Here is a 15,523-nt window from a genome sequence, read left to right on the forward strand (position 1 = left end):
GTTTTTATACTTCTTTGAAATGCGTTTAACGCGCGCTTGGCGTTTGAGTGTGTACGGCTACATAGAACTCTTGGTTCTTTAAAACGTGCGTTTAACGCGCGTTGAAAAACGCCTAGTGTGTACAGGGCCTTAAAAGTTTGCAAACAAATTTTTAATTAGTTATTTTTTATTGTAATAAACAATTTCATCTTTTTATAATCGCTGAATTATTAAAATTAAAAATTAAACACTATTACATAAAAGTAGTTTATCCTGTCATTAATCCACAACTGTAAAATTATATGGCTTCAGAACGATGAAAAAAACCATTTCAAAATGGATCCTGGTGTATTTTCTTATTAAAGATTGCAACATTATTTCTTGCCGTCTGCGTATGGCTATGATTGGTCATCTATATTCAGCAAACGAAATCAACAACGCAGTTAAGGAGACAAATTCCCTGACTTTTTGACAATTTTTGACAAATTCCCTGACATTCCCTGACTTTTTCAAAAAATAATGAAAATCCCTGACTTTCCCTGACTTTCCAGATGCGTAGGAACCCTGTTTGTAATGCTTCTTTAAATTTGAATTATTTCTTACATTAAAAACTTTCACTACTGAGATGTTTAAAGTAGATTTTAACATATTCTGTATAACAACTGATTATAAATAAAAAAAAAGCAAAAGGTTCATAACAAATTTACTTACTGACATGTAGAACATATTGGACTGAATGAGCAAAATACTGTAAAATAAAAGTAAAGTTTATGAATGATTATTTAATAATGAATAATTTGTTAGTAATTTGCATCAAAACTACTCAAAATCAATGTTAATTAAATTAAATATAATAATACATGTATATTTTGAAGCTTGCATAATTGAACTAATGAAATTATTGTCTTCACCTATTTCTAAATTTCTTATGTTTAAAAAAATTAGATTCTAAGCACATTTTACTTCACAATTAAAAGCAAATATTGTTTCATCTGACATCATTATAAAGTAATGTTTTACATTAAAAATATGATCTTATACTGTATCTCTAACCCATATCAATAACAGGATAGACTAATTCAAATTATAAAGATTTCTACAGCTATGGATTATATTTATTAAACTTTAATTGTATTTTGAAATAGCAACTGTTTTAATAGCAAATTTTATTAATTTATCCAGTTATTGTAAATGGATATATAAAATATCAAATAGCAAATTTAAAAATATGCAAATAAATTTAGCCAGAAAATATCTAACTGTCATCAAAACAGAACATCTAATATTGAAATCTAAATTTAAAAAAAATATTCAATATTCACTTACTTGAAAGACAAACAGAACACACATAACCAATTTCTATAAGAGTTCTATGACAAAAACATGCAGCTCTATAATCAACATGGATACGTGGAGGTAACACCATTTCTTTTCTTGTTTTATCATTAGGAAGAAAAACCCACTAATTAAAAAACATAAAAAATCAGTTTATAAAAGAATGATTTTTTTAAACAGTTTAAATCAAACTTAAAAATTACATAAATTCATATGTTTTAATTTCTTTTTTCAAAACAAATAATACTTTAATTATAAACTTAACAATATAGTGTTTTGAAATATGTTATTTGAATGTGAGATAGCATGTTTCACAAAATAAAAAATATTTAAAATTAATGTAGGACATCCAAAGAAAAGTAAATGAGATTCTAAAACAGTTTTAGAATCAAAAAACATTATTTCCTTTGATGATGAGCAATTGAACACAGAGAAAAACATCCAAAATGCATATTGCAAATAAAAAAATATAAATAAATGCACTTAGTATTTTTTTAAAATGAAAGATTAAATTGAATGCTTAAGAATTTTAGTAGGCTATCAACAAATAATTAATACAATCAAGTAGCCAGTTAAAAAATGCAAATATATTTTTTGTTTTTATTTTAGTAAAAGATAAATGAAAATTGTTATAATTATTCAAATAAAAGTAAATGACTTTGAGTAAGTGTTCAATCTTTTCTGCTTGTTTGACCCTTTCCAATAAGAGATTTAATTCGCAAACCCCCTTTATATTGACAGAAATTGAGAGTAAAGTATAACAGAATGAAACAAAATCAAAGAGCTAATAATAATTTTTTATTAAACGTAAAATTCAAAATTACATGGTCTTACTTATTGGGCTGCAATTTAAAAAATTGTAGACCTATAATTTCCCACTGTCATCTATCTGTTTTTCTTAATCTTGAAAATGGAATTAGATAGACAAAAGTCGAGACCAGATGTGGAAACCTTAGGGGCAAGAGGCTCCAAGTAACTATATATGAACTTCCAATAAAAAGTCACATTATTTCAAATCAAAAATTTTCCCCAGAATGGTTTTAGATAGATGACCAGCACGACTATTGTTAAAGGTAAAACTATGATGTACAGGAGCAAGCCAGTAATAATTTGAGGTGAAGAGCATATATTTTAAGTTAAATAAATTAAAAATTGCAGCCCAGAATTGTGATGATGTCACAATAAATAATTGCTCATTAATATTTAAATATATATATATATTTATTTGTCCACTGATCCCTAATATTTTGTCAACAATCCAGTAAATCAATTGATGCTAGTCACTGATTTAGAAACCCAAACCTAAAAGAGTTATCAAGTTTTAAAAAGTAGATAAGGATTAGTTTAGGATTCAAATACTGAGTAACTAAATAAAGAGGATAGGATTTAACAAATTTGTACAAAATCTTATAAATGTAGTATATTGTAATTTTGAAATAGAAATATTGCATCATATCAGTCAAATGATATTATTTTAACAAATAATTTTATTTTAACACTTATTTTCTTTTCTTGCCTTTAAATTAAGCTTACAATATAGATTTGAAATTAGAGGCATCACTTCTAATTGTAATATTTAAAAAAAATAAAGTAATATACTCAAGGATGGGTTTTAGTACATGAAAGCACTAGGAATAATGAATATAAAATCCAAAAAAAACAGTTTAGTGAATATCTAAATATATCTACAAGCTTAAGGTATAACATTTTACTTGACACACATTTGTAAAATCAATAAAAATAAATTTTTACAGTTCAGAACCAAAATATGCTTAACACAATTTTGGTTAATGTGGAATTTGATTAATGCATGAAATTGCAACATATTATGTATGTGGCAAAAGTTTTAATTATTGTGGCTGTAACAGCTGATTTTACTTACCATAGATATGCTTTTTTCAGCAAATAAGGTATTGATGAATTTGCTATTTCTGTGCTGAGAGTGATTTCCAATACAGATATGTAGTTTAATTATAATAGTTGTAAAATTTAACATATATCTGTTAATGTGAAATTGTATTCTTTGTTTAGAAAATACTTATTTTAACAGTTTACATCAAATTTGTTTGTGTAAAATTGAATCAAAATGTCTGCAGATAAAATGTATATTGGGCATATTATGTATGCTTTTTAAGTTTCATAAAGGATATAACAGTAAGAAATACTCCTAATGTATGGGGAAGATGCTTCTAAACCTTTACATCAGACATGTCAATATGTGGTTTGAAAATTTCATCTGGAAAATTTTGAATGAAAGGATATAAAGGATACAGGATGCCAAAAAAGCTGTTGACAAAGGGAAATTTCAGAGGAATTACTAAAAATCAATGAATAACAACTCATGAACTTGCAACAAATCTTAGTGTGTCACAAACATGATGATTGTGTTTCTCTTGCATTAAGTGATAAAAACAAACTGAATTGACTATTATTTTGTCTGACAAAGGTAAGCAGTGCTAAAGTTTCATTTTATTTTTAAATTAATTACTCATTTTTATCATAGAATACTTTTTTATGGATGACAAAATTAAAATAAAAGTATTTGTTATTAACTGAAAATTTGTTCTAGCAGGTCAGGATTATTTAGTTGAGTACCAAGATACTCGAATTATTGTAATAACCAAATGATATTGCCAGATTAACTTCTTAAGCTAGAACTTGGCTAATATAATAAATAAAACATAATTTGGGATAGATAGATAATGTAATTATTAAATTTTAATACAAGCCTAAGTTATTAAATTTATTTCAAAATTGGACTACTTAGTAAAAAAAAGATCAATCTGAAGCAGAACATCCACAACCTTTGATACCATGCAATTATGTTGTAAATAATGCTACTGAGGTTTCCATTCAATCTTCACTTTCAGAATAAATTATGTTAATCTGGCAATATCATTTGATTACAGTATTATAATAATTTGAGCTTGATTGTCTATATATATACAATGCCAGAGAGAAAGCTAAAGTTATCTAAGAGCTATGGAGGGCTGTAAATGTGAAGTTGTTCATGGCACAGTAAGTGACCTACTATCTGATCACTAATGAGAAACTCCTAGATGCTACTGGGTATAGGCAAGAAAGAAGTCCATTATGAAAGTAGGGTAGTTACTTCAGAAAATGAGTTAGTTTATCAAATAAGTAAACAAATTTGCAAATGAAATTAGAATTTAATTAATAGTTATTGCATTAACAATTTACTTATTAGAATCTATGCTTATTAATTAATATGGATAAATTGCTTGCAAACAATATTAAGTACAATGTGAACAATGCATTTGCTTTGACTTCAAAATTGTTTATTACCTGAACTTGTAGGTGTGGATCCATAATCAAATTAATTCAATACAAATATGGACTATTGTAAAGAAAGAAAAATGATAATTTATAGCTCAATAACAATGCATGCTGGATGAGGAATGTGGAAATCTGCCAACTAGGGCTCCAGGATCTGTGGTCAGACACTATATGGTTATTGCTCTTAAAATTAATTAGCCTGAAAGCAAAGGTCCAGGTAGCATAATTGACAATGCATCTGCATGGTTAGCAGAAGTTCTAGGTGTGAATACTGCACTGGACCAATCTTTTCTTCCAGAATAGTCTAAATTATTAAATTTCAAAATTAATAAAATTATTAAGTTTAATACAAGATTAACCTAATCATCTTTTTTTCAGTCAAATGACATATATATTTATCACGTTAATTAGTCCAGTTCAAGCCTGAAAATTAATGATGATGATATCATTTGGTTATTACAATTAATCTTCGTTGTAGCATTTGTTTATTGCATGAGATTTGTGATTTTCATGTATTGTTTGATTTAAACTTTTTATTGTTATAAAATAACAAGATATTGATATTTAAAAAAAAATGTAAATTTTTTTTATATTTAAAAAAAATTAATAAATAAAAATCAAATTTAAAATTCTTTATTCTCACCAATAAATATTGTAGAAAACCTGCAGGATTTGGTATTTTCAGATAAATCCCTCCAGTTATATCACATCCCTAAATAATAAAATTATTTAGTGCTCAATTTTTCAGTAATGATAACTTTATATAATCTTATATATAATGACAACCTTACTTTTCTTTATTAAACATTTCATTTCAAAATCAGGGGCCATATTCTGGTCATCATCTCTCATCTCTGAAAGACATTGTCTACTTCAAAAGCCAGTCGTTGATTGACTAATCATTTGTTTACATCTTGAGAGAACATTGCATCTTACCAAACACAATTCTGGACAACTTTTTCTCTTGAAGATTTTCTGGTCTCTCAGAGACCAGTGAATAGTTGTCTTTCATCTGTTGTTTCAATTTCATTATATCCAATATGGACGACTGGATGCTACTTGCACTGTACAATTGTATTAGAGAATGTTCTCCATCTCAGAATAGAATATTTCGAGAGAGAAAATGCTTCTGATTTTTTTCCAGTGTCTACTCGGGAATGCCACTGATTCCATCTTTTTTAATTATCCTACATCAATTACTAAATTATTGAATATGATGTTAATCTTATCCGTTTCTCTAACAAGTAAGTATTTTTCGAAATATTACCATCTAATTTCTCCTTAACTAAGTATGTATGATTTTCTAATTTAGGTTATTAAAATTTTTATTTGTTAAGAGACAATTTGACATTACAATCTGTAAAGAAGTTATAAAACAAAAAACATCTTCATCAAAATTAAAGGCTTTATTTAAACTCGTGCTTTCCTTACCATGTTATCTATAATTACTCTGCATTTTTGAAATTTTACAACTTCATTGGTTATAATCCTACACTGTATTGTATGTGCAGATAACCTGAACATGTATAATCAACCTAATAGAATTGTGACATCAACAACAAAGACAAGATTGTTATGAACAATCAGAATCGCCTCTGTCTCTGAGAGATGAAATTCGTCTCTCATTTTGACATCATTCACCTCTAAAAGAAGAAACGAGAGCTAAGTGACAAGAATATGGTCCCAGGTTTTTTATAATTTTTAACAAATTATTAAAAAGCTTAAGAGGAATAACAGATAAAATGCACAAATTCTTAAAGAATTTGTATGTTTTATCTGTTAAAGAATCCTTAAAGAATAAGGAAACTAGTTTAATTCAAGGTTCAATATTCTCTGAACTGGTCTGTTCTATCGCATGATCATAAAGCCCATAACAAGGATGATAAAGATCAAAATTTAAATATCTAGCAACAATCTTTAATATGCTATGTACACACACGTGTATATAGAGTTTGAACATTCATTCACATCAAACATAAATCAATAGAAATAATTCAGCTAACACTAAAATTATTAGAGCCACATAAGATAAGTTTAATAAAATCTCAAGATTTTTAAACTTATTAAGATTTTTAATTAACCATTTGCACTCTTAGAATTTTTTAATTTGAGTAACTGACAATTCTAAAAATATATTTGGATCCAAGCACCCAAATTAGGATTCAGCATGTATTAATTGTTACTTAACTCAACATTATGTCTAAAATTACACTACTTCTATCATCATCAATGTCACTCTCAATAAATTGGATCTTCAATTTTTTTGCATTATTATGTTGTCATTATCGCTATTGCCCTCACTTTCACAATTACTTTCATTTTCCTCAAATTATCTCTATATAAATTCAAAATCATATCTATCTTAATTTTCAGTATTTTCACAAGTTTATCTTTTTTTCCAATTTTTTGCAGATAAAAATAAATTATGTAATGACTTGCATTTGCAATTTTACAGACATTATTGTCACAATGCAGAAAGTAGATATAATGCACTATAGAGTTATGCACTATATTATCAATGTAGCAGTACCTAAGGAGTGCAAAGGATTAAGCTTTTTAAAATACAATATATTTACTTTTTGATAAGTTTTTGAAAATTATTTAGCTTATTTTTTTTCAAGTAAGCTATTAAAAACTCATTACTACAAATTTTTATCTAAAATTTTTTAAACATAATAAATAAAATGGCAAGTAAAGTTAAACACAAACAACTTTAAGTTTGAATATTGAAAATTATTATTACCTGTTGAAGAAGTCCAGAATCTTTTTCTAAAATACATGCATCAATTATAATTCCCTAAAATGATAGATATAAATAAAACTATATCAATAACAAATTTAAACAATCTAAAGAATTATTATTTATAATTGATAATATCTACCAACAGACTGAGTAAAATATGGTGGAGTAAAGAAATAAAATAACAGAACAGGAACATATGCATTATTAATTAAAGAAAGGTGAAATATGGAAAATGACAGGCAATGAAGAAAAATCATGACAATCTCTGATGACATCATGTAGGATCTCAAAATGAAATAATATATATAATAATTTGATTCTTTGCAGACACACTAAGGTGACATATATCAACACTTGGCAACTTATTGACTATTTATTCAGTTGGGACGCCTTTTACATTACGCGTTTCGGGCATTGGCCCCTCTTCAGCCAACATAAAACACAAACCACTATTGTACAGATGTCGTACAGGATGGACAATTTCATATTTCATATACAACTTGGAGAACAAACAAGGTCGACGATAATCATTGGAGAACAAACAGGGTCGTAGATAACAGCTTGACTACTGGGCTTTTAAATATGGCTTTCTGTGGTTGATATTCGCATATTACACCGAAATTCATTCGATAGTAGTTGTCGCCTTTTCTTTCCGAACAAAATTTCACAAAGTCATCTTAGCAATATTATCCAAACTTGTATCTTTTCTTCATATTGAACTGTACACATGTTTTCCTTTTCTTCTTAATTTTTTTCTTTTATATATAATAATATATAAAAGAAAAAAATTAAGAACATAAATGAAGCTATATACATGAAAAGACAATTAGTATAATATGGAAAGGTAAAGAGAGACTTGCAAAAATCGCCACTGAACAGAAGCTTAAGACAGTGGTTCTCAACCTTCCTAATGATGTGATCCTTTAATATAGTTCCTCATGTTATGGTGACCCTCCAACCATAAAATTATTTTCTTTGTTACTTCATAACTGTAATTTTGCTACTGTTATGGATTGTAATGTAAATATCTGATATGCAGGATGTATTTTCATTGTTACAAATTGAACATAATTAATTAAAGCATAGTGATTAATCACAAAAATAATATATAATTATATATTGTGAAATATTTATTTCTATTTACAAATAAATGAAATTTTGTCTTGAAGCATGGTGTAGCATGGGTAACAAACACTCTTAATACAACAACAGTAAACTTGTAGCATGGGTAACACTCTTAATATAACAACAGTAAACTACATTGCTACATTTTGCAACAGTAAGCGTAAATAAACTCCTCTTGTGCTGTCTCAGGAACGTCTTCAACTTTGACTGCGAATGGGCTTCTGGCAAGTGCAAATGGGGTGTCAGGTAGATTTGGAAAGTACAATGAAATTTCATCTGCAAGCATTTGCAAGTGTTCTTTCACAGAAATTATAATCGTAATCCTTTTGTCTAGTTCCTCAAAGAAAGCAGATAAGATAGGTAACATGTAAATTTTATTTTCATCCAATTTTTTTTCCAAAAATGAAGTTTCATTCGGAATGATTGGATCTTTTCAGATAAATCAAGGAATGTTGCATTTGGTCCTTGCAGTGATAAATTTAACTCATTCAAGATGGCAAAGATGTCAACCAATTAAGCTATTTTCCACAGTTCACTTTTATCACTGAAAAGTGCTTCAAACTGCAGTCTTGCTTTTTAATTAAAAACGTTTTGAGTTCATCAGGAAGCTCATTTTAAACTCACATTTTAAAACTTTTCCTCTCGACAACCATCTGACTTCAGTGTGAAATAGCAGAGCATTGTTTGGCCCATCCAACTTGCTGCCCAATTGCAAAAACAGTCGACTGTTTAAAGTGCTTGCCTTTACAAAATTGACAGAACTTATGATGCTTTTCATTACTTTTTGTAATTCCTGTGGCAGCGTCTTCATTGCTAATATTTGCCAATGAATCATACAGTGAGTTCCGATGACTTTTGGTGACTCATTTAATACCAAACGTTGAAATCCAGATCGACATCCTAGTATAGCTGGAGCACCATCTGTGCAAACACCACAAACCTTTTCCCAAGAGGTCTTATGCTCTTTCAGAAATGAACCAACTATGTCAAATACATCATGAGTAGTTGTCGTTTCAAGAGGTTTGCAAAAAAGAAACTCATCTTTAAAGTCGCCATCATTAATATACCTCACATAAACCAGTAACTGAACAGTTTGCAATATCTGTAGGTTCATCAAGCTGGATACTAAATATTGGAAGTGGAGCAGATTTAATTTCATGGATTAGTTGATCAAGAATATCAGCAGACATGTCATCTATTTTTCTGCAGACAGTGTCAGTAAATAAGGAAATTGCATTAAATTTCGTAACAAATTCATCTCCGATCATAACTCGAACAATGTCTTTCGCCAATGGCAACAGTACATCCTCAGCAATGGTGCAAAGTGCTCTGGCAATTCTGAGTGCCACCAAACATAATATGAAGCTTCAATGGCTGCTAGATTTTGTTTGTGGTACTTGCCACCAGTGTCAAGTCTGGCTTTCTTGAGTCCATCAGCTTTGCATCTAAAATAGTTGGTATCCTTGCCTGCAAAGCTCGGATGCTTGCCATCAAAATGCCTTTTAGTTTGTTCTGCTTCATAGATTTGGCTGACAGAACTTCACAACAAATAATACATTGTGGTTTCTTAATTTCTGCTGTAATTATTGAGGTAAAACCATACTGTAAAAATCCTCACTATATTTTCTTTTCTTAATGTTCTTCTCTACACGGTCCATTGTCACAGGATGGTTTGCTAATGAAAATAATATATAAGAATAGCTTTAATAATACAAAAGATGATACATGGCATAGTTTAGTCAATACAGTTCATTAAAGTTTCCTATAATTTACCATTCTTTGTGTTGTTTTTTTTACATACCTGTTACTATCAAAAGGGGGCAGTATTCACATCAACCACAACTGAATATAAAGAGACTGATCAGCATCCAGATTAAGTTCCCATGGTACAAATATTTTTTGCAGTAGTTGATGATTTTACATTACATGAATTTACATTTACCCAGTAATTATAATTCATGAAGTGTTGTTTTACTTCCAATCTGCTGCTTTCAACACAGTAGCTGCTCTATACACATGTGACTGATCCACATAAATACATTACGGCACCAACCCTGTCACATACACCTGTATTTGTACGGGGTGTATGTGATGGGGTTGGTGTGATGATGTCATCACACCGGGTATTCGTATGTGGACATATCTGCATATGGGCAGACCCGCCTGGAGACGGATGGAGGAGTGGTGTCTCAGTTCCTAATACCATCAGAAGTATGTGCTTTCCGATGGTCTTAGTAACCTTTCTGAAAGGGTCATTTGATCCCCAAAGGGGTTGCGACCCACAGATTGAGAACTGCTGGCTTAAGGGAGGGACGAACACAATGGCATCAAGTTATTATTTCACCAACCCAATAGTGCTGTTTTTTTCCCAAACTTATCATAATGACTTCTGTATGTTATTCTGTGTCTCATATTGTCCCTCTTCAGTTGTTAAGTATTAAAATTTGGTATACAAACAAAATTATTAAATACACATTTGGCTTTCAAATCTTCAAATGCATTATTAAAATCAACAAGACATATACCATAATATAAACATACATTTAAAGTAAAAATAAAATATACATTTACTACTTATTGTATGTATGACTTTTCTAATCTGTTCTATCTTTTGACTTATTGTACTAATGAGGCCAAGTGCTGTAAAGTACTATATTATTTTTTTTCGACTTTCCAACGATTATCGACACTACTGTGTGCCGGAAATAGCCGTTCCCTAACGGGTACTTCCGGCACACAGTAGTGTCGATAATCGTTGGAAAGTCGAAAAAATAATATAGTACTTTACAACTGGCGCCCGAACAGGGACTCTAAGGCTAATATTAGACTTTATTGCTTTCTTTCGTTGACTTTGAATTTAGCTTTAGAGGAATAACACCTCGTAAGTAAAAAAAAAAAAAATGGATGATAGTGCACCAGTAACCCGAGCCGAATATAACCAGTTACAACAGCAGTTGTCAGTGCTGTTGCAACAAGTGTCCAGTTTGACGAATGCCGTGACTCATCTGACTTCATGTGTCACGTCTGGAACTGTAGAGCCTACAACACCGAACGTTACAAGTGCTGTACGGCCCGAAACTTCTACTCCGAGACAGGAAGTGCCTACATCTAATGCATCGATGGTCTGGCTTCAGACTGCACCGCCGCCGCCAGCCATCCAATTTAACGGTAGGTCAGCATTAACTGCTAACGATTTTTTGCAGGACCTCGAACAGCATTTCCTGGTGAACCAAATACCGAACACTAGATGGGTAGATACTGCCGCTAGTTGTCTTCGCGGTAGCCCAGCAATGTGGTGGAAGAATGAAGGACGCCACCGAATCGGCAACAGTTGGCCGTTATTTAAACGATGTTTTCTGGACCTTTATGCTCCTTTAGCTGACGAAGTAGCTGTCGCTAAAGAACTATTTAGTCGACAATATACAGGAACCAATGGTGTCGAGCAGTTTATATGGACCACGGTACAGCTATACCGTACGTGGAGACCTTTAGCTCGTGACGAGGAAATTATACAATGTGTAGTTGCCCAGATGCCTCTTCCGTTACGTGAGTATCTGGAGAATCGCCGTTCTTATTCGTTAAACGAGCTAGTACGCACTGCAAAAGAGTACGAATTCAGAAGAAATGACCAAGGTTCTTCTGACAGTGCAAAGCAGATTAAGGACTGTCGAAAAGTAAGTAAGCAGATAGAGCCGAAAAATTTTGCACCGGCAAAGTCACCCATGACCTGTTATTCATGTGGTGAGGTGGGACATTTTTCGAGGAATTGTCCCAAGGGGAAAAGACAAACTGATCAAACGAATGTCAAGACTCCCAATAGTCCCGAACGAAAAGTAACATGGCAAAGGAAGGGTAATGGAAAAAGAAAACCTTTAAACTAGACGGGAGACAGCGAGAGGAGGATCCTGTCTCCAATATGGATCCAAATGCCTCCACCGTAGGACTAATCGTTAGTGAAGCCTCCAAGTTGCCTGAGGTAAACGTTTTTATTAATGGAGTACTAACCTCAGCCCGAATTGATACGGGTTCTGACTTTACTTTAATAAATGATTCCGTGTGGAGGAAAATTTCTTTTCAGAATCGAAATATTCGGTTACAAGCTGGGCCGAATTTTAAGTTAGCCATTGAAGGAGGAAAAGGAACCTCTATTGGAAAATTTCTGGCAAAGATCCAGATTGGAAGTGTTACCCTTCGCCAAGAGTGCGTTGTAGTAAAAGGACTTATAATGCCATGCTTACTAGGGCGTGATTTCGCCAAGAATCATGGAATAACAATGGATTTTAAAAATTCGACAGTTTCTTTGGACGTAAGTCAACCAAAAGAGAGAATTTCACCTAAGTGGGACGAACTCCAAACCACTTTGAGTGGTGAAAGGTTAGTAACTTTGAAAAACGTATTATTGCAATACCCGCAACTATTTACAGATAAGCCGGGACTAACCAATATGATAGAACACGAAATCGTCACCGACAAGGCGACACCAGTATGTGGACGTCCTTATAAATACTCTGACGTCAAGTTAAAGGAAATGAACCGCCAGATAGCGGAAATGTTAAAAGATGGTATCATCCAACCATCAAATTCTCCGTGGGCCTCACCAGTCGTCATGGTTAAGAAAAAAACGGGCGATTGGAGATTGTGTATCGACTATAGAAAGCTAAATCAGGTAACAGTGACTGATAAATATCCTTTACCGATTATTTCAGAATTACTGACTTCACTTAAGGAAGCGAACTTTATAACTACGTTGGACTTATCGTCTGGTTACTGGCAAGTGCCGTTAAAGGAACAAGACAGGCCGAAGACTAGTTTTATTACAAATAGTGGATTGTATGAATTCCTAGTCATGCCTTTCGGTCTCAGAAATGCCCCAGCAACATTCCAAAGGCTAATGGACAAAGTCCTAAAGGAAGAAAAAGGAAAGTATTGTCAAGTTTATTTAGACGATATTATTATATATTCTTCTAATTTTACAGAACACATCGAACATTTGACCAATGTGTTCGAAAGATTGGCAGCTGCAGGATTAACCATTAAATTGGCTAAGAGTCATTTTTGTCGCCCAGACGTTCATTACCTAGGATTTAAAGTCAGCAATAAAGGCATTGCGACGGACGACGAAAAAGTAAGGGCAGTTCGAGAGTTTCCGAAGCCCAGAAATACGAAGGATCTTAGCACCTTTTTGGGAATGTGCAGCTGGTACTGTAGATTCATACCTAACTACGCAACTATCGCCGAACCATTGTATCAATTACGGCGGAAACGGAAGCGATGGGAGTGGACGGAAGAATGCCGTCAAGCTTTTGAAAAGCTAAAAAGTAAGTTAATAACTGCACCTATTTTGCAGCTTCCTAGGCCAGGTGTGCCTTATACGTTATACACAGACGCTAGCACTGTAGGACTGGGAGCAGTGCTTTGCCAGGAAAAAGTCATTGCATACGCTAGCCGTACGTTAAACGCAGCCGAAAGAAACTATACGGCCACGGAGCTTGAATGTCTAGCCGTTGTATGGGCTATAGAAAAGTTCAAAGTTTACCTAGACGGAACAGAATTCACCGTCGTAACGGACCATTCTGCATTACGATGGCTTAATAGTTCTACATCCCTCTCAGGTAGGTTAATGAGATGGGCTTTGAGATTACAGGAATTTAGTTTCCAAATTCAACATAGAAGTGGAAAGGACAATCAATTGCCAGACGCTTTATCTAGACGTCCATTGGAAGATCCACAACCAAGTGAAGAATCGGACATAGCCGCAAAACTGTTAGCGGTAACGACCTTTGAACGAGAGAAAGACCTTATAGACGCTCAACGAACTGATTCAGAGTGGAGCGGACTATACGATTACTTAGCGACTGGGAACTTACCAAATGACCCAGCCATGTCGGCAGAACTAGTAGGTAAGTCATCCCATTACCGGCTAGTAAATGATGTTTTGTATTATAGCCGGAAAACAGACGACACTGGAGGTTACAGACCAGTGATTCCTTACAACTTAAGGAAGGATATATTACAAGAACTACACGATCATCCAACTGCTGGCCACTTAGGTGTACGAAAGACTACGAAAAAAATACAACAACGTTGCTATTGGCCCGGAATGAGAAAGGACATAAAAGAATATGTACTAGGATGCCATACATGCCAGATAACGAAGTTCGACCAGAAGAAAACGGCCGGACTAATGCAAGTCCCCGAGGTAACGGAACCAGGGGAAAAGGTAGGCGTAGATATTATGGGACCCTATCCTAGGTCCAACAAAGGTAATCAGTATCTTCTTGTTATGGTTGATTACTTCAGTAAATGGGTAGAAATTTTTCCCCTGCGGAAGATTACCGCAGAAAATGTTGTAAATTGTATGTATAAAGAATACTTTTGCAGGTATGGCATGCCTAAAACGTTAATATCCGATAATGGGCCACAATTCATTTCTCACCTCCTAGCGGAAGTTTGTGACCGCACCGGAATTAAGCATATTCTGACGACGCCATATCATCCTCAGTCGAATTTTACGGAAAGAGTGAACCGCACCTTGGGTAGGATGATTGCGGCATACATCGAAAGGAACCATAAAGAATGGGACACCCATATATCAGAATTAGCGCTGGCATTACGAACTTCAGAACAGGATTCGACAAAGTATACGCCAGCTAAACTACATCTCGGGAGAGAGATTGCACTCCCGTGGGACCGCCTGACGTCTTATCCAAGTCGCCCTACGACTATTAGAGAAAAATGGGCAGAATTGCAGCAGATAAGAAAACAAGCCCGAGACAACGTGCGAACTGCGCAACAAAAACAGAGAAGGGCTTACAATTTAAGAAGGCGGCCAGATACATTCAAGGTGGGTTCATTAGTTGTCTTAAAAGCTCACCCTATTTCTTCTTCTAGAAGACGCTTCAGCGCTAAATTGGCACCTAAGTGGTCAGGACCTTACGAGATCGCTAAGATTATCTCGCCAGTAGTCTACGAGATAAAAGATCCCCACACTGGGGCCAGCCACGGAAGTCAACATATCGCTAATCTGAAGCGATACACACTTTT

At 33.0% G+C, this 15,523-nt stretch overlaps 1 protein-coding gene across 4 annotated transcripts in view; it reads right to left on the reverse strand.

The window, feature by feature from the left end:
- The window catches only part of LOC111637173 (general transcription factor IIH subunit 3-like), a 45,301-nt gene that overhangs the window by 3,934 nt on the left and 25,844 nt on the right, over positions 1 to 15,523 (reverse strand). For all 4 annotated transcript variants that reach the window (XM_023382601.1, XM_023382603.1, XM_023382602.1 and 1 more), the window contains 4 exons: positions 7,355 to 7,408; positions 5,255 to 5,323; positions 1,306 to 1,441; positions 691 to 727 (listed from right to left, as the gene is read on the reverse strand). In XM_023382601.1, the coding sequence (XP_023238369.1) occupies positions 691 to 727; positions 1,306 to 1,441; positions 5,255 to 5,323; positions 7,355 to 7,408 (296 nt within the window). The remainder of the gene's footprint in view (positions 1 to 690; positions 728 to 1,305; positions 1,442 to 5,254; positions 5,324 to 7,354; positions 7,409 to 15,523) is intronic.

This window comes from Centruroides sculpturatus, unplaced genomic scaffold (assembly GCF_000671375.1).
Source record: "Centruroides sculpturatus isolate CEXI.00-Female unplaced genomic scaffold, Cexi_2.0 scaffold1080, whole genome shotgun sequence".
Taxonomy (NCBI): domain Eukaryota; kingdom Metazoa; phylum Arthropoda; class Arachnida; order Scorpiones; family Buthidae; genus Centruroides; species Centruroides sculpturatus.